At 39.6% G+C, this 26848-nt stretch overlaps 1 protein-coding gene across 1 annotated transcript; it reads right to left on the bottom strand.

Moving 5' to 3' along the window:
• Positions 1-3867: 3867 nt before the first annotated feature.
• LOC108414016 (piggyBac transposable element-derived protein 4-like) lies at positions 3868-26840 on the bottom strand. Its single transcript, XM_017686768.2, has 6 exons — positions 26811-26840; positions 25405-25659; positions 23340-23414; positions 21708-23253; positions 12592-12691; positions 3868-3937 (listed from the first exon to the last, which is right to left on the bottom strand). The coding sequence occupies exons 2-5, from the start codon at positions 25566-25568 to the stop codon at positions 12683-12685; spliced, it is 1794 nt and encodes a 597-aa protein (XP_017542257.2). The 5' UTR covers positions 25569-25659; positions 26811-26840; the 3' UTR covers positions 3868-3937; positions 12592-12682.
• Between the last annotated feature and the right edge of the window lie 8 nt (positions 26841-26848).

Genomic DNA, 26848 nt, shown 5'->3' with positions numbered 1-26848 from the left:
GCATTGGGGCTCAGTCATGCTGGAACAGAAAAGGTTCTTCCCCAAACTGTTCTCAATAAGTTGGAAGCGTAAATCATCCTAAATGCCTTGACATGCTGAAGGAACAAGATTCCCTTCACTGGAACTAAGGGGCAGAGCCCAAGCCCTTAAAAACAACCCCATAGCATTATCCCTCCTCCACCAAACCTTACATTTGGCACAATGCAGTCAGGCAGGTGATGTTCTCTTGGCATTTGCCAAACCCCGACTCCTCCATTAGACTGCCAGATAGAGGAGCATCATTTGTTACTCCACAGGATACATTTCCACTGCTCCAGAGTCCAGTGGTCGCATGCTTTACACCACACCCTTTAACGCTTAGTATTGTGCATTTTGATCTTGTGTGTTGCTGCTGGGCCATGGAAATCCATTTTGTGAATCTCCTAACGTACAGTTCTTTTGCTGATGTTGCTTCCAGAGGTAGCTCTTTCAAGAGTGATTCTAAAGAGGATAGACACTGTGTGTAGCTTCTACTACTTTGTGGCTAAACCATTGTTGTTCCTAATGCTTCCATCTCACAATAATAACACTCATAGCTGACAGGGGCAGACCTAGCTGGACAGAAATTTTACAAACTGACTTGTGTTATGTTTAAACTCACTGAGCTCATCAGTTTGACCCAGTCTACTGCCAGTCTTTGTGTATCAAGACTGCAAGGCTGTGTGCTCAATTTGGTGAGGCTGAAACACTGGAACTCAATTAGCAGGGGTGTCCCAATACATTTGGCCATATAGTGTTAGTGACTATGCGAGTTTTGTTTTGGTTCAGTCCTTTTTGGTCTACCATCTGTGACGGCCCAGTCAGGCTGAAGTCAGCACATGAAGTAAGAGCCCGAGGGCTTTCATCATGCTTATGACATTTAGCACTGTATATAACAATTGCCCATTTTACTTGTATATCATTTCAGTGGTGTTAAAGTTAATATTAAGTCCATAGTTGAACTGTGTTTTGATAGAGCCCACTATAGTCATGCGTCATTTCTGTAGTCTGCGTTATGACCTCTTTGCTTCTTTTTTGCCAGCTGCTTGTTCAGTTCAGAATACAACTGCTGCACCATTTAAGGTGGAATGGGAAAATTCAAACATGAAGCTTGTGAATGTCCTGAGAAAATGTCCTCAGACAATGTTACCAGCATTAAAATAATAATTAGGATATTCTAATATGAATATCAGAGAACTGCAGGGAGCCCTGCTTCTTTTGTTCTTTTCATCTGCCACAGTCTTTACATGTAAATACACTACCACACTGGCAAAGCGTGCTGGCCTGCACAGCTTTTAAAGAGGTTGCCAGTCTAATGACGTCAATTCATTGCGCAGTAGCATTAGCTTACATGTAGCAATATTCATATTTTGACTCTTTAATGACCTCAGAGTTCAGAAGATCTAGTGATATTCAAGAGAAGAATCGTGTTGGGTTCTGAACATTTTTATTTACCACAGGGTACAATAAAGGTGATTTTTCAAGAACCCTATTCATTCTGGCCACAGAGAAATCATAAGATCATGGTGACAACACAACTACAGTGGTATTCTTTTGATATGGCTTGTCTGTTTTCCTATTAGACATGTTTTCTGTACTAGAAATAAAAGCAATTAAGCTGGTAACTGAACTTTTCAATGCTAGGAGGGGACTCTATTGGAAAGGAGTCTAACAAAGGGTTGGGTGTACCTTATATTACTTCAGCACATTAGTAATATTTAAACATACTGCTTACATTCCTGCCATCTTCCTGCTGATCTAAATAAAGATAGTAAATCTAAGTACTTTTAAGATGAGGGTTGAAACATGCAGCTGCTGGCATCCGTGGAGTTCCAAAAAGCCAGAATAGTCAGGGCTCAACTTACATGCATTATAGATGAACAAGGATGCCGCAACGCATTTGAAAATATAACAGGAAATGGAAAGGCAACTGTCTTAGGCATTTGAAAATGTCACATTTGTGGACAATTGTGGAAATGGAAGAGGAAATGGAAAGGAATTTTGGGAAGTACTGCATTTCACAACTGTCTTTTCTTTTTTAAAACTGTTTTCCGTTTCCAAATGCATTTCCCAAATGGATTTTCCATTTCTACATTTGTTTCCCATTGCCTTTTCCAATTCTATATGTATTTTCCAATTGCTGTGTATTTCCAAATGTATTGTCCAACTGCATATTCCATTTCCACAATGAACTCTTTTCTCATTTTCAAACATATTACCCATTTTTTTCCACTTCCAGAAGCATTTTCAACTGTATATTGGCAAACTGGATTCTATATAATGTATTTGTCACAAATCACACTGGTAATAATAACATGCCAAATGTGGAAAAAGTGCACCAAAATATCCCAAACTGGAAAGATATAAATTAACAACATGTGGATTAATGCTAAACATGACAAAAGTGTGGCCTCAAAATTAATAAAATTCCTTAGTATAAAATGTACTAAAGAACACCTATGAACAGAAAATAGACTGTGAGCGTGACTGAGCTGGAATTTATGGTACAGCTGCTGGAATGGAAACTGATTGGAACCCTAAGCAGTGGAAGAAAAAAGGTTGTAAGGAACTGTAAATGCTGATGATGACTGTAAAATCACTAAACACTAAATAAGTAATGAAACATTAAAGAACAATTCATGAAACACCCAGACGCTAGATTTATGCCACCAGCATTGCATTTTGGTTTCAGAATTATTCATGTGTATCTTTTATATTTTGGTTTAAAAATATTTGAGTGCTCTATGCAGAGTCAGTCTCACACTGTAAAATTACTTTTTGCGGTAACAAGCAGTACAATCAATTTTTATTAAACAAATGATCAAACTGAGAGGGGTAAATGATAAACTGCATGAATGTATAGAGTCTCCTATAAGATTCAGAAGTTTATACAGGAAGCAATATCAAAATGAATGAGCAAATGTGCAGATGCTTGTGATGGGTTGTACCTTTGGAAGAATAGAACTGTGTACAGGTTGTATTGAGGTGTACCGTCTGGTTGCTGACAGGATTGGCTGCCACACAGCTGTAGGTGTTATTATCACCATGTTCAAAATCCAGAGGTAGAGAGAGGGTGCTGTTACCAGAATCACTGATAGAGTGTAAATCACTCCCGTTGTACCAGGAGAGAGTCACCTTATATGCATTCCTCACAGAACACACCACAGAACATCTTCGACTTGATGACTTTAAGTCTGATTGTCTTTGTGGAGATCCTTGTGTAATGGAAGGCACAGGCACTGTAGCTGGAAAACAAGCACAAAAAGCAACTCTTACCACTTTTTTCAAACAAGACATGGTTGAAGATTTTTATATGATTGATTAGACATTGTGCCTGTGGGACAGAACATCTCTCCATCCTTGAGTTTCATCAGCAGCATTGCTTCTTTAATTTAAAGGGCCGAATATGCTGGAGGATGACAGAGTGATTACAATAGAATTCAGTGGATCACTCTTTTAGATGTGGTTTAACATCTGTTACTATGACATGTGCACTAAAACACCTGGACTGATTATAAAAATGTTTAATATAATTTAGATAAACGTGCCATAAATCAAACTTTTAGCAATATGAGAAAGAAAATAAGGCACTTACCATAAACAGTGACGCTGAATTTCTTGTTTGAGACCTGTTCACTGATGAGCTGCTGTTTATAAACTCCAGAGTGTAGAAAGCTGATGTTGCTGATGGTCAGAGATCCAGTCTGTTTGTCCAGATTCAGTCTGTTTGTGAATATCCCATTATAAAAACTGACAGTGCCACTGTTAACTAGCTGTGCTATACGAGTGTCTGTAGTTCCAAATGTCCACCGTATCATATCATCACTCTTTATTCCAGTCAGATCAGTCCTCAGAGTTACATTCACTCCCTCTGTAACTTCTACTGTCTCCACTTCATCCTTTACAGATGCTCTCACATCTGGAAAACACACAATCATTCAAGGAGATGTGAATAATACACAACACACACAAATCAAATAATGCATGTTGAAACACATGTATTCCTTATAATTCTTGAAAATATTTAGTGACTAAATATTAATATGAATCCATTTCAGCCAAATGAGATTGTCTTAAAAACAAACTGCAGTTCCAATATATCTATTTAGTGCTATACTGTTCTGCTGTAAACTGGTGTTAGATATCTTATTTCTCATTATATGCATATACTGATACATCACTGGCTGTAAACAAACAGTCACTGATAATACAGCCTGTTGTGTGTGTGTACGATAAATCTTATTCCCAATAAGTGTTATGCTTGCTGCCCATATAAACAGCTTTACATGTAATGTTCTCAGATGCCTAATGCATTTGCACAGTACTGTGTATGTGTAGGTACAAGGTCAGACTTACCACTAATGAAGATAAGAATTAAGAAAAGAGTGCAGCGAGTCATTTTAGCCTGTGACCTCAACAAAAAATACTTGAGTTAGAGTCATTATTCATCTTGTGGTAAGAGTCGTTTGTCCTGCTTCCAAACCTGCTGTTAAAATACAACTTAATATTCCGCAGATGTGAGTACGTATGTTCCTGAACTTGTCTGTTACGTGTAAATACACATATATCACAGACCTCCAGGGGGACCCAGCCCACCCAGAGGAAGGAGGAGTTTCATTTCACTTGTCTATTGCCTGTTTAGAATAGTTTTTATATAGTTTTATAGTCCTTTTTCTTTATATTTAAGATGTTTGATACTTTTTTTTCCTTAAATCTGCACTTTATATATTTTAGCCTTATGTTTAGATATTTTAACCTTATGTTTAATTGTTTTGTATGTAGAAAGTGACTGGCAACAGTAGTTTCTACATTTCAAATGATGTACAGATGATGGTCAACTTTATTTATGGTATTTGATAGAAACATCAGTCTGACCATTGGTTTAATGTGTGGCTTGTGGCTTCCACCATGCCATTACATGTAGAGCTGCCGTCCCAGACTGGCGTGTGTGACAACTACATCCATTTTTCCCTCTATGGCTACATCATTGCTCTTACGTATTTCATTAAGAGCTCCGGCTCATTAATGGGTCTTAATAATTACATAAGTATCCAGACGCACACACTAATTAGTGAATCGAGATACATTAACCTGCATTTATCATTCACACTGGAGTGAAATGTGCACATACAATCATGCAATCACTGGAAATAGAACAAGATGCACCAAAAGGGGGGGGCAAACTCTCTATTAATAAACTTGATGATGATCAGATGTCTACAACAACACGACATATACATAGTTTAATTAGATGTTGACCAAGCTGGAAAAACATTGAATAAGAGTTCGAGGCTATGCAGCATATTGTAATAAAGGCAGTGTATCATGGCCAACAAATAAATAAATAAATACATAAAAAAGTCACAAGGTGATACATTAACACAAAAGCTAGAAAGGACACAACTTGGAACTGAAACTAACAATGCTACACAAGGTCAAGACAAGGACTATAACTACACAGACAGGTAACAAGTCATAGTTTGAACCAGTGATAATAGGGAGGGAATCTAATAAAGACAACTGTAGACTGTGGAGCAGTGAAATAATGTTCTTGGAGCACCAGCCAATAGCTTTGGAATGAGCAGGAATGGTGTTTGTATCTGACCTATATAATGCTCTTGTGGTTGAATACAATCAAATCCTCACCGCAATGTTCCAAGAAGAGTAAATAGCAGTAATCAGGCATACATCTGACTACAGACTTACAAGAATTTACCTAGTGCTTTATATATTGTGGGGTGTTTATATATTGATCTCGTATTTTGCTTTTCCAGAATAAAATGAATATTGAGTCTTAAAAGCATAAGAAATGTAACACCGACTCATGACTTGTCTTACAATGTATCTTTAAAATGAAGATCATTTAGTGAAGTTGTTTACAGGACTTGTCATTGCTCTGCACACTTTATAATCTAACATCAACACTTCACCTTATGCAGGGCATGGTAATTATCTGATGAGCTGAAGTGCTATCAAGTCTGAAGAACATGCAACTGGGGGAAGTGGGTCACCTACACATGACTCAGAAACCACTTAGTTACAGCATACCCAGATAGCTGATCAGAAAAAAACTTCAGCCTGTGACCTGTAACTTCCTCCTCTTGTTTTCGATGTGTGTCTTGCTCTATGAAAGCCTACAACATGGACTCCATGCACAAAAAGTTCTACAGGAACTGGAACCACAAAACCTAGTTTGACATATGTGTTCTAACATATTTCCATTCAGCCTAGCAAGCCACATTCATTTTCTGTAACAGACCCTCATACATTCTGACCTATATAGAGTAAACCACACTAGGTAGCACTTTGAATCTGCAGAGATCAGTGGCTTTTTAACCTGCATGTAGATATTTTTAATTGCATGAATCAGAAAGGTCTTTATCTCTGGCTTTTGCAAATACTCACAGAGCATTTCTTTCAAATGGCTCCTGATTCCTAATTTTGGACTGTGGCCTGGTTGTTAGTTCTAGAAACTGAATTTCCTGGGATTTTCACAGATAACGGTTTCTTCAGTTTACACCAGATGTTATGAAAAACTAAAAAACATCCAGTGAACAGCAGTTCTTTACGCAGAAACACTTTAATAAGGGGTCAGAGGATGATGGCTAGTATTGTTTATGCTGACACGAAGGCTACAGGTTCTCAAGTAATCGCTCCTTACAGCAATAATAATTAGAGTAACATCTCTAATTGTCACATTGAACCTTGAGGTTGATGGGCTACAACAGAAAGACCACATCTGGTTCCATTCCAGTCAAAGACAAGAATCTGAGGATCTCTAAAAATGAACAGTTGAAGATTGGAAGAACGTTGCAAACCTACCTAAATGCCTATAAAGAATATAATGGCTATAAAAAGATATCAGTTCACTTTCAGCTCACAAATTCCACTGTCCAAAATGTCAATTTTAGAAAGTACTATGTTTTAGGATTGTGTGGCAGCCAGAAGCACAAGAAATGTTGTGGGGATAGAGAGAAGAATTGAATATTATAAGATAATGATCCCAAACACACAATAAAATCAACATTGAACTACTTAAAAAAAATCACTAATCAGCAACAATAATATTTCTTAACTAAAAGCATTCTTCAAAAAAAAAAAAAACAGAAGGACTGATGGATGGCTCCAAGAAATGTTTCAGCCTATGATTTCAGGACAAAGGGAGGCTTACTTAGTACTGACTGAATGAGCCCAATCTTATACACATGCCACTTTTTATGTTTTATGACAAATTCAGCAAGAAATAATGGCCCATTGAAACTTGCATATGAATGATTTCCAGTCAAACTACAAATTAAGGCACAATGCACTGAAGCTTGTGCAGATGCAGAGCTGAGGCAGATGAAAGAAATGATAGATGGTTACATTATGTCTGCACAGAATTGGCCTATTAGTGGTTACAGTAGTCTAAAATTTGCTATAATGCAGTATTTCATCCAGTATGGATGCTTTTGATCTATTACATTTACTTTGCATTTCAAAATTCATGATCTGAATCACCTGGGTTAGGCAGCTGCCTGCAGGAAGACTGTGAGCCTAATTAAAATTCAGCAGCCGTGTGTCAGCGTGATGGGAACTACCCTGCATAAGAAAGCTGATAGTTGTAAAAGAGAGTAACAAAAGTGTAAAAGGTGAACTTTGCTTTCATCACTTTTTAACACTTGCCTCTGGTTGCCGACCACTTCCGTTTCATGTGAGACGGGGTGCTGTCCGCTTTTCTGAGTGCGAGTGAAGTGCACCGACCACAAACCCTGTACATCGTCTGTAGCAAATGGTTGGTTGAACATTTACTGTCTGCATGATAAATATAAGGGCAGCTGGAGTAAGAACATGTTGACCTTTGTCCTCTCAAAGTGGTGTCGCTTCAATAAGATGGAGAAAGACATTGTAAACTCACTACGAATGAACTGAGTGAAATACAAATAAATAGAAGAAGATATTTAAAAAGTAATGTAAAAATAACAAAGTGCTCACTCTACATTAGTTGGTTTCTGTTACATTTGGTAAAGAGAAAGCGCCACCTACTCCATTCTGTGTTCTGCTGTTCATTTCTCAGTCTGCATCCGTTTATTCCTAGGGGTGTAATACCATTATGCAAAAATCAATGCATCTTAACTTGGATATCACATGCTTTTAGGTACTAGAGTGCCTAGCTGGCCCAAACCACTAAAAACAACCACACAGATGACTAATGATCATGTGTACAATAGCCACAGCTGCAGGAACCTACTGAAAGTACCAGCTGCCAGGAAAACCCCTAGAATAACTTTTCCTAACAGGAATGTTTACCAAAGTACACAAAACAAATTCGACGTGGGGCTATGGCGGTCATTTATCAACCAAACCTGAAAAAATATATTTTGCCTCTCATACATTTACTATGAAAGTTGAAGAGCCACTCTGGGCACTATTAAAGGACCATTCAAGGAACATACACAATTTCTTGAGGCCAACACATTTACATTTATATATTTAGCAGATATTTTTATCCAGTGTGGAAAAGGTGCACATAGAGTGAGCCAAGCCATTACAAAGTGCCCACAAACTGCAAAGATCTATGTCCTTTAACACAATATGCTCTAACTGAGCTTGATTCAGACTGTAAAGACTTACATATACGTATAAGAAATACATATATAATGAAGTCAAATATTAGGTGCAAGATAAGAAGTTTAGCTTAATAGCCATGTGGCTATGGATTCAAATCTCTGCAGTTTTCACTGTAGTAATCATGTACGTCCTGTCCACTCAGTATTCAGCTTAGGAACTAGATAGCAGGACCTCTTGACAGTTCTTTACCATCAAGAAGTTTCAAGCTAAAGAACACTATTGATTCTACATAAAGATTTGTCTAAGGCAACTGAAGGATTTGACATGTTGCTTGCCGTCCATCTTGCCGGTGCACTGTAATGCATTATTGTATTATGCATAAGCCATTTAGTTTTTCGAGCAACTGACCACAATTACTGCAGAGTATTATAGATATTTTTATAGACATCCTGTCAGCCATGAAGATTCACTCTTGGAAGAACTGAGCTAAAAGCTTTTTAATGCTTCTTCAGCTAGATCAAGGCCTCGTTCCTCACTGGAACTTCTAAATATTTCTATAAGTTTCAGTTCTACTTTTTTGTGGTTATGAGATGTATTATTAACTATATTACATATTTTACAGTGAAAAAAGACATGAGAGAAAAACTGCCTCCATACCCTTTTTTCAGCAAGCCAAACACTCCTCTGCTCGTCAGCACATGAAGGCAGCCTGAGTTTCAAAGGAACCTAATCCAGCTTTTTTGAGCAGCTCTTCATAAATATGTAGATAGAAGAGAAAGATGTTCACTTGTACTTTTCAAAGGTTAGCCTTAGCAGCTCAGTATTGAGTCAAGGTGGGTGTTTAAACAGGAAAAGCACTAAAATTTGCAGGACAGTGGGCCTCAAAGACTAGGGTTGAGAAACACTGAACTAGTTGATGATTGAATTATGTTAACAAACTCCACAGACAGTAAAAGTTTTACCAAGAGATTCTTTAACATCCTAAATCCTGCCAGCAGCAAAGCAGCACCAGACGGCTAAGACAAGATAAAAAAGCATAATTAGGTAACAATTTACCCCACTTGCCTCCACATCCTATATCATCCTTATAGCTTCAGCTCTCTAAAATTTCAGCCAATAGGAACAATGTCCAATATTACCAAACACTGGTGCTACCAAAACTGCAGTGTATCCTAATAGACACAATGCTTTTGAAGTTAGCTGGCTCATGGTGGCTAAACCCTGTTAGCTATCTTTGAAGGCCAATGGACACAATAAGCCCATAGCACAAGAACGCTGATATGAAGAGGCTAAATATGCTGAAGCTAATTGAATACACTTCTCCATACACACGTGTTGCCAGTGTTACAAGGTTCTGAAAGATGTTCACTGTGAGTGTGACCACTTCTCAGCAGTGCTGCAACTAGCCCACAAGGCTAGTATAGTAAAAATCTCAACTGCAGGCCAAACTGTGTTCATGTACTTTTAGAAGATGTCCCTTAGGTTTTTTTATGCTAAGCTATCCACCTCAAAATATTCTTAAATCATTTTAATAAATGATCCTACATTTTTAACACCGCTCCAAATTGACTATGGGTTAACAACAGTACCCTTGACATATGTCTGGAACCACGTTGCGTGTAGCATTTGCACATTGGTCTGCTGGAGACCGTGACGGGCTGTGAGCAAACATTAGCAACATTTTCATTAGCTTAACCATTATGTTTCATTCTTATGCACTTGTTGTTAAAACTTGTGAGTCAACAGAAAGTTCTGTTGCCAAGTGCATTAATGCAGTGTCTGACATAACTGTGAAAAACAACTCTATCTATATATCTATAGTATTGCAGGTAAAAAGCTGTGCAATCACTTTGCATTCCCTTCAGGAGAGGTGTATAGCTTTATGTACATTGATATATTTGTTTACCCAACATTATTTGTAGTTTTCATCCAGTACCTGGTTTTGCTGATCAGTGCTTTATTAACTTAAATCAAGTGTACTGCACCAATCTGACCTGATACCTCAGACTTTTAAAATACACTATTTTTCCAAAAGTCTTCACTCACCCATCCAAATCATTGAATATAGGTGTTCCAATCACCTCCACAGCCACAGGTGGATAAAACCAAGCCCCTATGCCAGCAGACTGCTTCTACAATCATTAGTGAAAGAATGGGTCGCTCTCAGGAGCTCAGTGAATTCCAGTGTGGTACCGTGATCGGACGCCACCTGTGAAACAAGTCCAGTCGTGAAATTTCCTCACTACTACATATTCCACAGTCATCATAACAAAGTGGAAGCAATTAGGAATGATACCAACTCAACCACGAAGTGGGGAGCCACGTAACATTAAAAAGCGGAATCAGCGGATGCTGAGATGCATAGTGCGCAGAGGTCGCCAACTTTCTGCGGAGTCAATCACTACGGACCTCCAAGCTTCATGTGGCCTTCAGATTAGCTCAAGAACAGAGTATAGAGCTTCATGAAATGGGTTTCCAAGGCTGTGCAGCTGCATCCAATCCTTACATCACCAAGCACAATGCAATGCGTGGAATACAGTGGTGTAAAGCGCAGCCACTGGACTCTAGAGCAGTGGAGACATGTTCTCTGGAATGAGGAATCACGCTTCTCTGTCTGGAAATCCGATGGACGAGTCTGGGTTAGGCGGTTGCCAGGAGACGGTACTTGTCTGACTGAGTTTGGTGGAGGGGGGATTATGGTGTGGGGTTGTTTTTCAGGAGTTGGGCTTGGCCCCTTAGTTCCAGTGAAAGGAACTCTTAATGCTTTGAGATTTTGGACAATTTCATGCTCCAAACTTCGTGGGAACAGTTTGGGGATGGCCCCTTCCTGTTCCAACATGACTGCACACCAGTGCACAAAGCAAGGTCCATAAAGACGTGGATGAGCGAGTTTGGTGTGGAAGAACTCGACTGGCCTGCATAGAGTTCTGACCTCAACCCAATAGAACCCCTTCTGGATGAATTAGAACGGAGACTGTGAGCCAGGCCTTCTCGTCCAACATCAGTGTCTGACCTCACAAATGTGCTTCTGGAACAATGGTCAAAATTCCCATAAACATGTTCCAAAACCTTGTGGAAAGCCTTCTCAGAAGAGTTGAAGCTGTTATAGCTGCAAAGGGTGGGCCAACATCATTTTAAACCCTATGGATTAAGAATGGAATGTCACTCAAGTTCATGTGTGTGTGAAGACAGACGAGCAAATACTTTTGGCAATATAGTGTATCATATAGTGTATCTTACACCGCACAGCTTCAAAAACACAAAAAATGTAAAGAAATGAAATAAAGCACTGACCTTTCTTATACAATGTCAACCTCTCTCTATATATTTATTTTGGGTGCTGGTCGCCTACCATTTCCCATATTACTGAGTGTGAAACAGCATCGCTTTCAGTACTCATCATCATACATCCTGTTGAACTGTCATCACGTGAGTGAAGGCACAGCAAACATGAACAGTGTGTTTACTGTAGAGTCATGATCATTAAAGAGCGGCCCACCAGGCACAACCTATCTGTCAAACCTTTTTCTCTTCAGTTCAGTAGAATTATGTGTAATCTGCACACTTAAAAACACTGATTGAAGAGTTTTTAGTAAAGGACATGGTTATTTTTAGAACTACAAGTTATATATAAAACCATTTCATGCTTAAAGAATGCATGGTAAAACGGCTCTTCAGATTGATGGAGAATGTGTATATGGTTCTATTTAAAAGCTTTTTTTAAAAATGGTTCTAGACAGCTCCAAAAAGGTCGTACTATTATTACAAGCTTGACATCAGAATAATAGCAGAATCCTATTTGGTGCTGTGCAAAGAACCATTTAAGCATGAAATGGTCCTATATAAAATTCTATATAAAGTTCCTTTATATAGGAAATCCTCTATATAAAGTTCTAATTAGAACCATTACTTTTAATAAAGAATTCTTAAAACATCTTTTAAATTGTGTATTAATATTGTATTAAATGGATAAGGCATAGAACATTCCTACCACCAATATTTAATAAAATATATAAACAATACCTGTCTGTCTGCCCTGCAATGGACTGGCGACCTGTCCAGAGTGTATCCTGGGATAGGCTCCAGCAGTGACCCACACAAAACTTGAATGGCCCTAGAGCTTCTTCGTATGAAAAAATACAAATAGCAAAATGTTAAAAATATAAATGACTTGCTTGAATGAATGAATAATTAAGAATAAGTTTATTTTAAGATCAATTTTTGGATCTCTGCCACTAGCCAGTCAAAACCAGGCCTGGCCTGGATGAACGAAGAGTGAAAAACCCTGAACCCTAATCAAACCTCCAGGTCCAGCTTTTCAGTCTCATACCAGTTGTCCGTTAATTTATCTGCCTTTTGTGCCACCTTATGAAATAATCATCAAATAACAACGTTTGTTGGGCTTCTACCAATATTATCTTTCAGCAATAAACACCATGTAACCAGGATGGTGGAACCTGCACTTCAGGTTTTAAACAAAATCACCCTGGATATGAAAATTCTTGGAAGACAAGCAGCTTAGATAAAAGAAAAGAGAAAGCCAGCAGGTGTGTCTGTGCCAGATGTCCATTTCCAATACCAGGTAGTTAGTCTTTTGTTAGTGAATGAAACATAATCTGTGTGTGATTTCTGTCAGTTCCTTTGGCTTTGCAACATCAAAACCAAAGCTCTATTATACATAAACAGAGCTGTTTAACTGAAGCTTGAGATGTTAGGGCAACACAGACTGGTAGCAACAACGAGGCATGTTGCTGAATTTTCTGAACACAGCAGAGCAGTAACGGAATAAACAGGCAGACAAAAGAAGGCTTAGCACAGGCACTGCTGTTTACTTTCATTGGGGCCAGCCATTCCAGCTGGCTTTTACCACATGGTCTCATCTTGAGTCTTCTTGAAGAAGACCCATCTTCCTCCAGGGCAGAAATGTCCTGGATTTTTTCTCAACTGTCTTTCTGTAGCTTATTCTTTTCAACGTGGTGGGCTAGCTAACTCTCACAGCTAAAAGCTAGGCCAGCACAAATTACTACCCAAGCTCAGCGGCTCCTTTGGCCTTCATCAGAGCACAGAGTTGCAACATGAAAGGTATGTTGTTGTGATGGCCACTAGCTAGTGAGGCAATAAGGTTACTCTGTGCTGCGGGTTTGTTGCTGCTTTCAGAAAACCAAGTACCCGCATACAGACTATCTACAACACTGTGACTAGTTGGAAAATAGTTTAATATAGCACTATATTGTTGCGGAACAAAACCTTGTATCTCTATTTTTGTCATAATTTTTTAATAATTTGAAAATGGCTATTGCCTAAAGAAATGGCCCAAAATGACGTGAAAAGATGTCTGGTTCCACTCACTTACATTAAAAGTAAAGTCTTTCTCCTGTAAAGTTACTATTTTTGGAGATACAAGGTTTTGATCCAACAGCAACAATATGCATTGCTTTAATTGTGTCTTTGGAGAGTGACCTGGTTTGACCAGAGATCTGCCTTTATCTGTGAGGTAGCCGCGAACCAGCCGCATGCAGCTCCCCAGGTGCAACTTTGGAGAGGGACGTGGACATCACTTACCAGCGATGACAGGGTCTACTGTTACCCACTGAGCACCCAACTATATTTGCATCGCATTTGCATTGTTGTGCATGTGAGATCAAGGACAAGAGTCCGCAAACCACATTCTCAGGAACACATTGTTTTCTTGCAACTGTACTTTTACAAACAAAGCAAAACGATATACAGATCAATATCCTGTCCTAGATACAACCCACACGGCCTATTATGACTTCGCCTAGATGCACGATGCTGCACTCGATTTTGCATGCAGAGGCACGGAGACTCTAAATGTAGTTTAGTCAAATCTGTAGATCTTTCAGGGACTGAAGTGCTGTTTCTGCCTAAACTCCACTCAAAGTAATGTAAAGACCCATTTCACGATCACAACCTCCAAGCAAAGCTAAATCACAGCCTCTAAACAAAAGAAAAAACCTTGATTGCTGTCATGACCTCACACACTCTTTTGATTTTTCACACCTCTTTTAAAAAATTTTTCCACGTTACCCACAAGTCACAACCACATCCTTTTGAACTGTGGCATGTGAAGTCGAGTATGTATTTACTGATCAGTAAAAGCTGCAAGCGCAGCATTCTTGTATAGAAAATTCCTCTTTGCACTTCCGTGCGGTTGCACTGAGAAAAGCAAATACCCACCTACAGATACACTGTGACAAGAGGGAAATATAGTAATATAGAGTATTATACGGCAATGTATTTAATTAGTTAACTGATGTGTATTAAGTGTGTCCTGTTTTGACCTGAGAGCATCTTTTATGTGGAGGTTTAAAGGCCTGTAGGTGGAGCATAATAATATGCACTATCAGCATAATTCTAAGTGCTTGTGCCCACTTCTGTACCAGTTTAAGGCCTCAAGGGGCAAACAGTCCCACAATGTCTCTTCATCAGTGGTAAACCTTTGGTCAGGCTGGCGCACAGATCTCGTCATAGTTTTACACATATACAGTATTATAGTATAGTATATACTTAAATCATATATCCATCCAACAAATACAGCCTGACAACATGTACAGATCAAGCAAAGGTACTATAGCGAAGCAGCGGTAGCTCCTCTATATTAGATAAGCTGCCTGTCTTAAATATGTTACTCAAATACACAGGTTATAGATTGGTACAGACAGCTGGAGTTATCAAAAACTGTGATTTTGCTCTGTAGGTGTTTAATAACCAAATTTTAAGGAGTATTTTTTTTTTAACTTTACTTAAAGAAATTTATAGGAATCTCAAGAAGGCTTGCCCACTGGAAAACCAGAGAACAGAACTTTTTCAGAACAGAGAAAGACTCACAGAGACTACCAAAACACCAGCTTGGTCAGGAGACATGTGCAAAAAGCAGCACAAGCTCAAGACTGAGCCCATAAGAATGGTGATGTGCTCCTTAAGTAAGCCAGGATACAGGTGCTGATAGTTGCCTCTAATTACTAATCACTCTGGTGCCCTCTGGTGGCAGAGGCCAACCTAGCATTGCCAGTGTTTACAGTGACATTTGACAGCACGTTCTATGTTTGTTTATTTTCATAAATGAGGATAAATTAAGCCAATAACATTGTCATAAATTCTGTGTCACTGAATTTATCACAAAATACTTCAGCATATGTGAGCTCAATGTTGTCTTTCATCAAGAAGCAGAGCTTATCATAGTTTTGGTTAATTTAAGAATAGAACAAACACTATAGTCATCAACTATCTGTGGCTTATTCTTATTCTGAGCTCATTTTAATTGCTCATGTTGTTAGAGCTCTATGTATTCAAGCTCAGCCCAGAGCCGGTTTATGAGGAGCCTGGCCGCTTCCTATTCCCCCCGTTATATCAAATACAGGCCTGCTAAATAAATGGGAGTGAATGGAGCTCAAAGGCTAAAGACAGACTAAATAATGACTTATAATAGTGTCTGGTCACTCGCCCTGAACGTTTCTTTAATGTTAGAAAGTAGACGGATGTATTTCACTAATAAACAAAGAAAACTTACCAATATATTTCCTTTTTTCTACAGTAACGGGTTTTGGGCAGCAGGAGGCAGGCTTTACTGCTAGAGCGTGATTATGTATTAGAGAGGAGAGCCACTCATTGGCTGTTCACGCTCACTGATGTCATGGACACACAAACCCATATAACTCGAGTTCAAAAGCTCTTAAAATATAACAGCAGTGTTAAAATGTTTTATGCTGTTCTGTGTTCAGGAAATGATTCTATTCTTTTACATTAAAATATTTAAGCTTTTATAAACTATGATTTTGCTCAAATGCTCCATATCAACCCGTTCATTCTGGACTCGGGAGCGCCCTCTAGCATGTGAGGAAACCAGAAGACACTGCAGAGTGAAAGTTCTCCTCTCTACAATTTCTCTGTTACTACTAGAGAGGACTGATTAGTTAGCTTTACTGCTAACGAGAGCTGATTGGTTGGCATTACTGCTAAATAGAGCTGATTGTTTGGCATTTCTTCTACTGAGGACAGATTAGTTGGCATTTCTGCTAATGAGAGCTGATTGGTTGGCATTTCTTCTACTGAGGACAGATTAGTTGGCATTTCTGCTAATGAGAGCTGATTGGTTGGCATTTCTTCTACTGAGGACAGATTAGTTGGCATTACTGCTAATGAGAGCTGATTGGTTGGCATTTCTTCTACTGAGGACAGATTAGTTGGCATTACTGCTAATGAGAGCTGATTGGTTGGCATTTCTTCTACTGAGGACAGATTAGTTGGCATTTCTGCTAATGAGAGCTGATTGGTTGGCATTTCTTCTACTGAGGACAGATTAGTTGGCATTTCTGCTAATGAGAGCTGATTGGTTGGCATTTCTTCTACTGAGGACAGATTAGTTGGCATTACTGCTAATGAGAGCTGATTGGTTGGCATTTCTGATACTGAGGACAGATTAGTTGGCATTTCTGCTAATGAGAGCTGATTGGTTGGTATTACTGCTAATGAGAGCTGACTGGTTGGAATTACTGCTAATGAGAGCTGATTGGTTGGCATTTCTGCTACTGAGGGCTGATTTGCATTACTTAGTACTGTTATATTTTCAGGAAGTGAATTTATTCTCTCTGGAAAAAATGTTTAAGCATTTAGAAACTATGATTTTGCTCAAATGCTCCATATCAACCCATTCATTTTGGACTGCTCAGGTGTGCCCTCTAGTGTCTGACAAACCTGTAGGACATGACCAGCAGTTCTACTCCAATACCAATCCCTTTGCCCACATTCCTTGCAGAATGCCTGCAGTTGGACCACTGGGGGCCCTGAAAGAGGTGTATCTGCTGAGCCCTGTGAGCTGGACTTCACTAATTCCTTACCCACTAAACATGACTGCAAACCACTACTGCACTAAAGAGTCTTCTGCTAACAATGGAACCAGACAGAAAAATATAAATGTGACCCTTTTTCTGTTGTATGTTTTCCAGTATAAAACTGTAGACTAAAATTGGCCAGAAAATGGCATATTTAAATTTGTTATAATAAGTAACTTAGTAATGGCACATGATAAATTATTACAACTGATTTCTGTGTATTTAGAGATTAATTGATAATCAGATCAGCTTTCTGCAGCATAAAACTTATTTTATTGTGAGTTTTATTGTCATATCAATTATATATAATACTGTCAGACTTGTGTTTTTTTCCAGATTTCCTGTGCTGACAGGAGCCCCACAGCACCTTACTTCCTGTGTTTATATTCTTTTTCACTATTCTCATTCACCTCACTGCTTTGGAAGTGATGTTTACGAGCAGGAAATCCTGTAGAAACATGATTAATGTTTAAGCTCAACTCAACTTTCCTTTTTATTCAGCTCCTTCCCCACCAGTTTAGTCACTGTGTCATTGTGACAATAGAAGAACCTTGGAGTCTATATAGAACTCAGGACTCCCTTTCCTCAAAAACCCTTGAAGAACCATCTTTTTTAAGACTGCAGTATGGCCCACAGGTTGTGCATTTAATGTGTTTAAAAAGCATAATTTAGTATAATCTGCTTTGGCAATTTACTTTTTTATGCAGATATGAAAGTATATTAGACCTTAAGACATAAAGAGTTATGTAACATTTGTTATTTCCTCTGTTCAAAAGACCCTTAATGTTGTTTAAGCCTTTAGACCACTTGCAAGTTCAACCTAAAATAGTGCAACAAGTGGAATTTCAGTGTAAAACACTGATAGAGGCTTTTTGGCTGGTTAACTACTAAGAGAGTAAGAGGCCCTATGCCTGTAGGAGTTATTAAAGTTCTTTAGCATGACCATCAGGCAAGCAGAAAGGAAATCACAGTTGTCTGAGCATGTGATCATAATTTGAACCATGAGGCAGGATTTCTTCCACTCACCCAAAGTAAACTACGGGCTTAAGTCAGGGGAAACGGGTTCATACTTTGTTTTACTTTTTGTTTATTTTTGTTAGACTTATTCCTTTAATTTGTTAGCAGGCTTCTAACACTGTATTAATGCAGTGATTTCTACAGAACTATCCAATGCATTTTACATGTTTATTGAAAAGGTTGTGATTGCAGTGGGAATATCTTTTTAGAAGTGGTTAAAATGTCTGCGGTCTGAGGAATTAAGAATGAAAAACCTTGAAGAACCTTCATTTTACAGATTAGTACTACGAAAGAACGTCATTCAAAATAGTAAAACTCTTGCTTACAATTAACCGCCATGTCTTAAAGTCACTGCCTTGAGATACTTCCGACCGCTGAATGCTAAATCCTAGGATATCTTCCAGAATGGACTGAATGCAGGTAGGACTTTTTCATTCGGAGAGCTGTCTTCGGGAAATATAGGTTCTACTTTTTAAGAATTACAAGGTTCTGTCTGCTAATAAACAAAAAAGGAATAGAACCTTAAATGATACAAACTCTTGCCTTAAATGATTAAAAGATGCACATATAGAAATAAGAGGCTTCGTTTCTTAAACGGTATGAATGGCATTGTAGCTAACTTTAGTATTTTATGTCCTCGTAACCAGATGATCAAATTGGCTGGTATTCCCTTGACCTAGTTAGCTACTTCTTAGTATATGATAATTTAGGTTTTTTTGTTGAGTTGTTTAGAAAATATAAAGGCTAATTTTACTTCAGTGGTTTGCAAGCCGTTATCAAAGCCAGGCAACATCCAACTGAGCTTGGAGATGTGGGTAAAACAAGCATTCTGGCTGTGTATTCTCACATTCATCAGCCATGCTGATTGGAACTACAGACGGATCTTTGTATCAGTGCAGCTCCAATTTAAGCTTTGTACCGTTTTGCTGCACTCAGAGAAGCCGCTGTGGGCTTCACATACACTCGCCCTTATCTCATTAGAGCTACATAGTAATACTGACATCTGTCTATATACAGTATTGTTAATTTCTGTTCAGTTGTTATTAAAAGAGAAGGAACGTCCAGAATAATACACCACTGTTAATCTGTAAAAAAGGTCATTCTGAGAAGTTTGGTGCAAAATACTTAATTCTAGAGAAACTTAGCAAGTCAGAATCGCTTACATGAGTAGTGATTGTAATCACACACCTGACAAGTTTAAGGCCCCTAAAAGCTCCATCACAGAAAGGCATTACATTAAATGGTTATGAATGCTCAGCCTGATACCTGAGATATTGTTTCACACTAGTTTTGAGATTATGTAAATGGGAGCGAGGAGGCGGATGCACGTGCTGAGATAAGCAAGATTTATTATGGGCAAATCCAGGGTCATAGTCTAAACGGTCCAGGTTCAAATAGCCAATACAGAGAGCAGGAGAGACAGACATGACCAAATGAACATAGACAGAGATTCAAACAAAGACCAGCAAACACAAGGGGCAAACACAGGGCTTAAATACATAAGGGTAACGAGGGACAGGTAGAAACACAGATGGAGACAATCAGGGGTGGAGTCATGAAACGAGGGGGCAGGACCAAAACAAACGCACATGGAGTGGGATGAGCCAATCGTCACAGATTCAGTGTTGGCCTAAAATTTATTTTAATCAATTTACATAAAGCTGTTTATGGTGGAGGGATATGGTGGGTGTTCTAAGGCGAAAGAGTTTTTTTTTTACATTTACTACTGTCATTACATATAAAAACCTCAGAGGACTTGTGAATGTTGGCGGTTTTGAATAGTAATTAAAATGGCTATAATTGTGTTGTAGACATCACCCAGAGAGATCCCATCACCTGGTTCCCATCACCACCACTGTAAATAAATCAGTCAGTACGTTTCTCTACAAATGGACTATGGACCGTTCATCTGATGTTTTGCTCTCTCAGTACCTGGAGAATAGCTGGCATATAGCTGAGCTCTGGCAAAAGACAACTTGACCCCCCCCCATACTTCTCCACATACGCACACTTTTTTGCAAATCTTTTCCCAAATTATGAGGTAAATGTTGACTTATTAAAAAAGTAAACGATGAAAAGCTACATAAGTAAGTACGCTTAAAAAAGCTAGTAAAGTTAAACAGTTAAAAAGTTAAAACAAGCTTCTGAGAGGTTACATATTCGGTGATGTGCAAATATAAACACTCATCCTCAAACCTCAGTGGGTAGTGCGAGAAAGTGACTAAATACATAAGAACATAGACTATATAAAAAGTACAAAGACAGTAGAGTGAAATCTCACTAACCTTCATAAAAGAGGTTACAGACTTAGAGACCTTCTTAGAACAGCTCAGATGTCAGTAAGGACCTCACTTGGTCACAAAACACCACACCACACACAAAAAAAAGTTTGGCATTCAACTTAAAAGCTTCTTAAAGTTACTATCGTTAGTAGAGGATATCTATCACCATAGGGGTGTACAGGAGTCTAAACCAATACATGTTGTTAGATCAACAAAATACTGGCTTAAGTAGAAGTAGTCTAAGGAAAAAAATCTTATAGAAGTCTAAAAGTAGTCTAGCAAAAAGCAGCTTGAGTAGGGCCCAGGAATCAGGTCCAAGAACTCCTCACAGAGTTGCACAGAGTTCACTATAGAATTATACGTGAATTTCTTAGCACCTCTAAGCACAGGAATTGGAGTTCATTAGGCACTGCTCTTTTTTGGGTTCCTTTTGGACAAAAATAAAATGTTACACCTCCAAAGTGAAAGGACAGCAAAGCAGTCCAGGTGCTTAGCCAAAAGAACGAAATGAACTGGGAACCCAGCGTGAATGACTAAAGTACGGTCATCTAGAAATACTCAGAAGGAGTATCCCCTGAAATTTTAGCTAGATACCTATAACTGATCAAATGCAATGAGTATTACAATTACTACCCACCTCTGTCTATCACACACGTCCACAGGAGAGCTACAAACATCATGAGGGATTTCAATCATCATAAATCTCAAAGGATTCATTGATTCGTTTAAAATTAGTTTTGTATTTGCATGATGATCTTAGACGCAATAGTCTTTTTAAAGACTTTGAAATGTAGCTTTTTCCAGAAGTGAAGTATTTTGGAATCTTTGAGCACCTATATATAACTTGTCAGTGATTAGTTATGTCCATTTTTATTTTTTGGCCTTGTGTAAAAACACTGGAAAATAATCACCGATAGTGGCAGTCCTGCTACTCCACATTTAGCACCCTTTCTAATGACTCTGGATGTGGATGGTATACTTATTTTACCGCCTTTACAGGGCTGGGGAGATGCCACTTCCTGAAGCAGTTCTTTGGAGCAGATCCACACAGTGGTACATCACATCGTCCACACTGCCACGAAGTGTCACTCCTCCTGCCTTCCAACTTGCATTGTCTGCACACTCTCCGACCCCCTTGGATACGCTGAACTTCGTGGTCCATTGGGATAGTTTTACGAGGATCAGAGTTCAGTTGAGCATTACAGAGCTCCTCACAGAGCTTCTTCCGAAAAACAAGGTGCGACATGGGTTTTCGTGACTTGACTTCGCATTGCTCTCTGTACAGCAGGTAGGCGTTCACTACAGCCATGTCCAGAAAGTGGAAGAAAAAGGTTTTATACCAGCTGTAGGTCTTTCTGCGGGTGGTATAGTTCTGAAGCCTTTGGTCGGACAAATCTACTCCACCCATGTACTTGTTGTAGGCCTTGATTGGTGCTGGCAGGTGAAATTCACGGACTTTCCATGTGCCGTCAGGTTGTCTCTGCCTTCTTGATACCACATCTCCAGTGTAGGCCTTGTGGATGGTGGAGCAGATGGAGACCTCTTTTGTGTCCACCCACTTCACAAACAAAAGGGGTCCCTGTCTGATCCATCTCATGCTGCCTCGCTCTGAAGTTCTACTGAGACTGTTTTCCTGGGTTCTTGGATACCCTGATCGGTTTTCTCGCACTGTGCCACACGCCCCTATCTTCATCTCGTAAAGGTCCCTGAACAGAGTGGGGCTCGTGTAGAAACTGTCACAGTACAAAACATAACCTGTGCCGAGAAAGCTAGGATTCAAAAGAGAAACTACAGAATCATAACTTAGTCCATGGGGAGATTTGAATTGACTCTTACCGGTGCAGACAATGAAATCACAAGTATATCCATTTGCTGAGTCACACAGGACAAACAGTTTGTAACCCCATTTATGGGGTTTGGACTTTATGTACATCTTCAATCCATTCTTTGCCTTTGTGGGTACCATTCGTTCGTCAATAGACAAGTGTTTTTTGGGATGATAAAAAGCTTTGCAAGCAACTTTCAGGCTTTCCATCAGTGACCTGATCTTCATCAGCCTGTCATAACCTGCAGTTCCTTTATTTGCATTATTTTCACTGTCTTTGTCTGGGTCGCTGATGTGCAAGCTCCAGCTGATGGCCTGAAACCTATCTCTCCTCATGATTCTCCTCACAAAGGGTGTCTGCCACACATTGTCTGTTCGCCAGTAATCTCGGATTGAGGGACAACGAATGACGCCCATAAACACAAGCATTCCGCAGAATTTCATAAACTCTCCAATCTCTATAGGTTCCCATTTATACTTCTTGCCTTTTTGTTTCTTTACCTTGGCATTCTTGTTGGTGTTAATGCAGAGACTGGCAATGACATCCATGGAAAAAAACAGCAGGAAAAGATCAAGTGGTCCATATTCTTGAGTATGCTCGAGAAGATATCCTGGTGTCCGGTTAGGCCGGAATTGAAAGGGGAAAGGCTCAGCATCATCCTCGTCTACATTCTTCCACCTCTCTGACTCTTGCGATGATTGTTTTTCTCTGATGACAAAATGGCAACAGAGAATATAGTTTAGCTTATGTAATTTTTTCTGTGTATAAAAAACAAACTTATAAGTTACACTTACTCTTCAGATTCAGACTCGCTGGCGACTGCTTCTGGAGAGTGCGCTTCTGTGGGGGTCTCAGACTCTTCATGTTGCCTGTGAAAACACAAAGAACTTATGAATGATATGAATATAATGCACACAAACAAAAAGCCCAAACTCATAGAAACATAGATTCCATGAATCCATCATTCAACAAATCTCAAAACATCTTGCCAACAACAACAACTGCTATATACCGCTGCTAAGCTGCTTGCCACTTACAGATGATAGGAGCTGATTAGCATTATAACAGCCCTGCTCGCTGGAGAACAGGTTTGGCTCTGGCAACCAACGCACTACTTACACAAGTAATGACAAATCTGAGGGAACAAACTCGAGCAACTTAATGTTGGATGGACAGAAGACGAAATTAAATTAAATAACTACGTTTGGATCTGTAGCTTATAAGCTCACCTAACGGTAGCGTAGAGAGCTAAACCTGGCCTGTGGTGCCTGGAGCCATCACAAGCTAATGACAGGTTATCAGGCCAAAAGTTCCACACAGAACAGTACATGCTCAGTTCCAGCAAACCATTGTTCAAATTGCACACGTTTACAAAATAAAGACTCATAGCTGAGAGCTCAAAGTTGTGCGACTGGTGTTGGAGTGACAGCTGAAATCAAACATGTTCTGTGTTGTGTGTGGCTGTTAACCATCGCTGGGCCACTGTCCTGTGTAGTTTATCTCAGGCATTTCCTAGTCCTGATTTAGCAGCACATCAGATGGAAAAAGAAGCCATATCCACCACGATACAGCGGTGGGAACCAATCAGCTCTACAGCGGAGGTCAACAGCATCTGTGAAGTGATTAAACTGTGCTTAATTTTCAGATAAGAATGCATGTTGGAGGCATTTACATCTGTCACTATGACTGATTCTAGAAAAATCCTGCAGACTGATCCTTTACTATTTTTTGCCTAGGACGTTTCATATGGGACCTTGAATGTTCAAGTAAAAAGAATGTTCAAGTAAGTCAGTGTTGCTAAGTTTTAGCTTCACAAAACATAAGAAGTGTGACTGCAGCGAACACGTTTTGCAAGGACATTTAACAGCTTTCTAATCCTGAAGCCAGATTCTCAAAGCTTCACTGAGGTTACGGCTGTGATAACCTAGGGCCACTCTGTGATCAGCGACCTTGCCCATGCTTCATTCTCATAAAAAGGATGGGCGTCCTGAGGTAGTCCTCACAGTCCTCCACAGACTCGACCCGTGCTTTTAGGACTGCTCTGAGGTGGTCCTATGTTTTGCTACCCCCCCCATCACACCCACAGTAAAGACCATCTGGAATAGATACTCTGAGAATCACTAGAGCAGCCAGTTTTGACAGTTTTGGCACTTTCGAACTGTCTGATGCATCAGAATCGTATGCCTCTTAAAGTTATCAGTTTCTTATATTGGTGCCGGCATGTTTTTTTTGACAGTTGTGCTTTTCAAAACTCATGCAACATGACTTTATAATTTGCATGTACTTTGCTGGAAACGTGCAGAGAGGAAGAAGCAATCCAAAGCAACTTCATTTCATGAAGAAAGATGACAACAGTGCTACTTGGCATGTCTGTAAAATGATTTCAAGCAAGGGTGGAAACTTCAGAGAGAGTTTCTCTGAGATCTATACTGATATCCTTTGACGCATTATGAGCTATAATTCCAGAAATGCCATATATTTCACACTTTATGCAAGAGTGCCACTGCTTCCCAAACAAGCATGCCAGTACTGAGGGTGAATATTCTGTTATAATAACATTAGCGCCATGCAGGCAGGCTTAGAAGATTCTTTCTTTTACTAAGAAAACCTAAATAAAAGCAAATGCTTTACCAATATTATCGGTGACGTTTATATGTGTTTTCCAAGTTATTTACTTTTGATTGATGAATAAAAATGATCTGTAGTCTCGACTTTAACCTGCCCTGGAGCTCCTACACACCCACACCCTCCACACACACACACACACACACCCAACCCGGCATGAATGGCATTTTTGACATTTGACATTTCTGCATGTCCTAATCGATCTAAACAAACCCACCACACAAAAGCACTCACGCCAGTCTGGGGTCATCCTGGACCGGATCCATTCCACTGAAAAACATCTCCTCATCGTCGGAAAACCCGCTCTCAAATCCGGAGCCCGAGTCTTCATAACTCGAGCTAAAACCCTCCTTAATGAGTTTCTCCGTCGTGGCTCTCCTTTTCCGTGGCGTGGACATGACTGACCTATCAGACCAATCAAACCAACACACTGTCTTTCTCGAACAGCGCGCTCCTGCTCCTCTGGCCCCGCGGGCGCTTCACCTGAAGCTGCAAAATAAAGATGCCCGTTTCATGAATCGGTTCAGTGAATCAAATGAACTGATTCTGTTGTATATGAACTTTTCCGCAGCGTTTTAGCCACGTTTACATCAGTGCTATAGGCCCAAAACTCCCAGTACAATTCGAATAACAGTGTTGAACAATTTCATCCCATGAAAACAACACAAAACACCTCATATCTGGAAACACCTCTCTGAATTCGGCTATAAGTGCTCTCAGGGGGCTGCAGCATGGTGGTTTCGAGTGGACCCTCTGCTCTACAGGTTCAACTAGTCCCTTCCCCAGCACACCTGAACAAGCTCATCAGGTAATAATCGAGTGCTGCATGGGCGGGATCACACACAATCACACACACACACACACACACACACACACACACACATATATATATATATATATATATATATATATATATATATATATATATACAAGATACTTAAGGCATAGAAATGACTTAACAAGGTGTGGGAATGTGATCATGCCTTATTAAGCTGTTGTAAAGGCCTAATTATCTCTTTCTGACAGTTACGTCGTGGCCACGCATTAGGATCTTGTTCCGACGCCTTACTAAGTCATGGCCTCGTATTATTTTTATTCATACGGTACGTCACCAGCAGGCTGCATAGCCTTTTGCGACTGTAGCGGCTACTTTCAGGGCAGCAGTTATTTCCAGTTTTACAAGACTACTATCCCCGGATAATTATCTCAAGGTACTTTTCTCAGGATAATTATCTCAAGACTTATAGGGAAAACTTCATCTCTTTTGGAAAGCCTGTGGATTTCTCTGGGCACTCAGCTATATGAGCCATCCTCTAGTCATTTTGGGACGCTACTTTTGGTCCATTCATTTAGAAATTTACACACAGTGTACAGGGCAACAGGCATTTTCAAATAATGTTAAAAACTGAACAAAAATCGAGATGAGGTTTTGCTCCAACAACAGCGAAATGAATGTCCAAAAGCGGCCTACATTAACAAAAGCAGAGATCTAACAGAGAGTGAGGCTGAACCGAGGCACGTCGGAACAGATCTTGAAGAAATACACTACAGGGACTCTGGGTGGGCAGAGAGGTGGGAATTCTGGGAAATGTAGTGTCTAGCGGAACACGCGCGGTCATAGTGTTTGTGTTCAGTTTAACCCAGCAATTCAGACGAACGGCTTCTCGGCCTCAGGTAT

This window comes from Pygocentrus nattereri, chromosome 22, assembly GCF_015220715.1.
Source record: "Pygocentrus nattereri isolate fPygNat1 chromosome 22, fPygNat1.pri, whole genome shotgun sequence".
NCBI classification, from domain to species: Eukaryota; Metazoa; Chordata; class Actinopteri; order Characiformes; family Serrasalmidae; genus Pygocentrus; species Pygocentrus nattereri.
The sequence above is the reverse complement of the archived record's forward strand: the minus strand, read 5'-3'. Positions and strand labels throughout refer to the sequence as shown.

Excerpts from the sequence above, each read along its gene's own strand:
- LOC108414016 (XM_017686768.2), bottom strand. The coding sequence starts at position 25,568 with ATGTCCACGCCACGGAAAAGGAGAGCCACGACGGAGAAACTCATTAAG. Across the intron at positions 23,415-25,404 it reads CAGGATGACCCCAGACTGGC|GCAACATGAAGAGTCTGAGA; the intron begins GTGAGTGCTTTT and ends GTGTTTTCACAG. Across the intron at positions 23,254-23,339 it reads AGCGAGTCTGAATCTGAAGA|AGAAAAACAATCATCGCAAG; the intron begins GTAAGTGTAACT and ends TTTTGTCATCAG.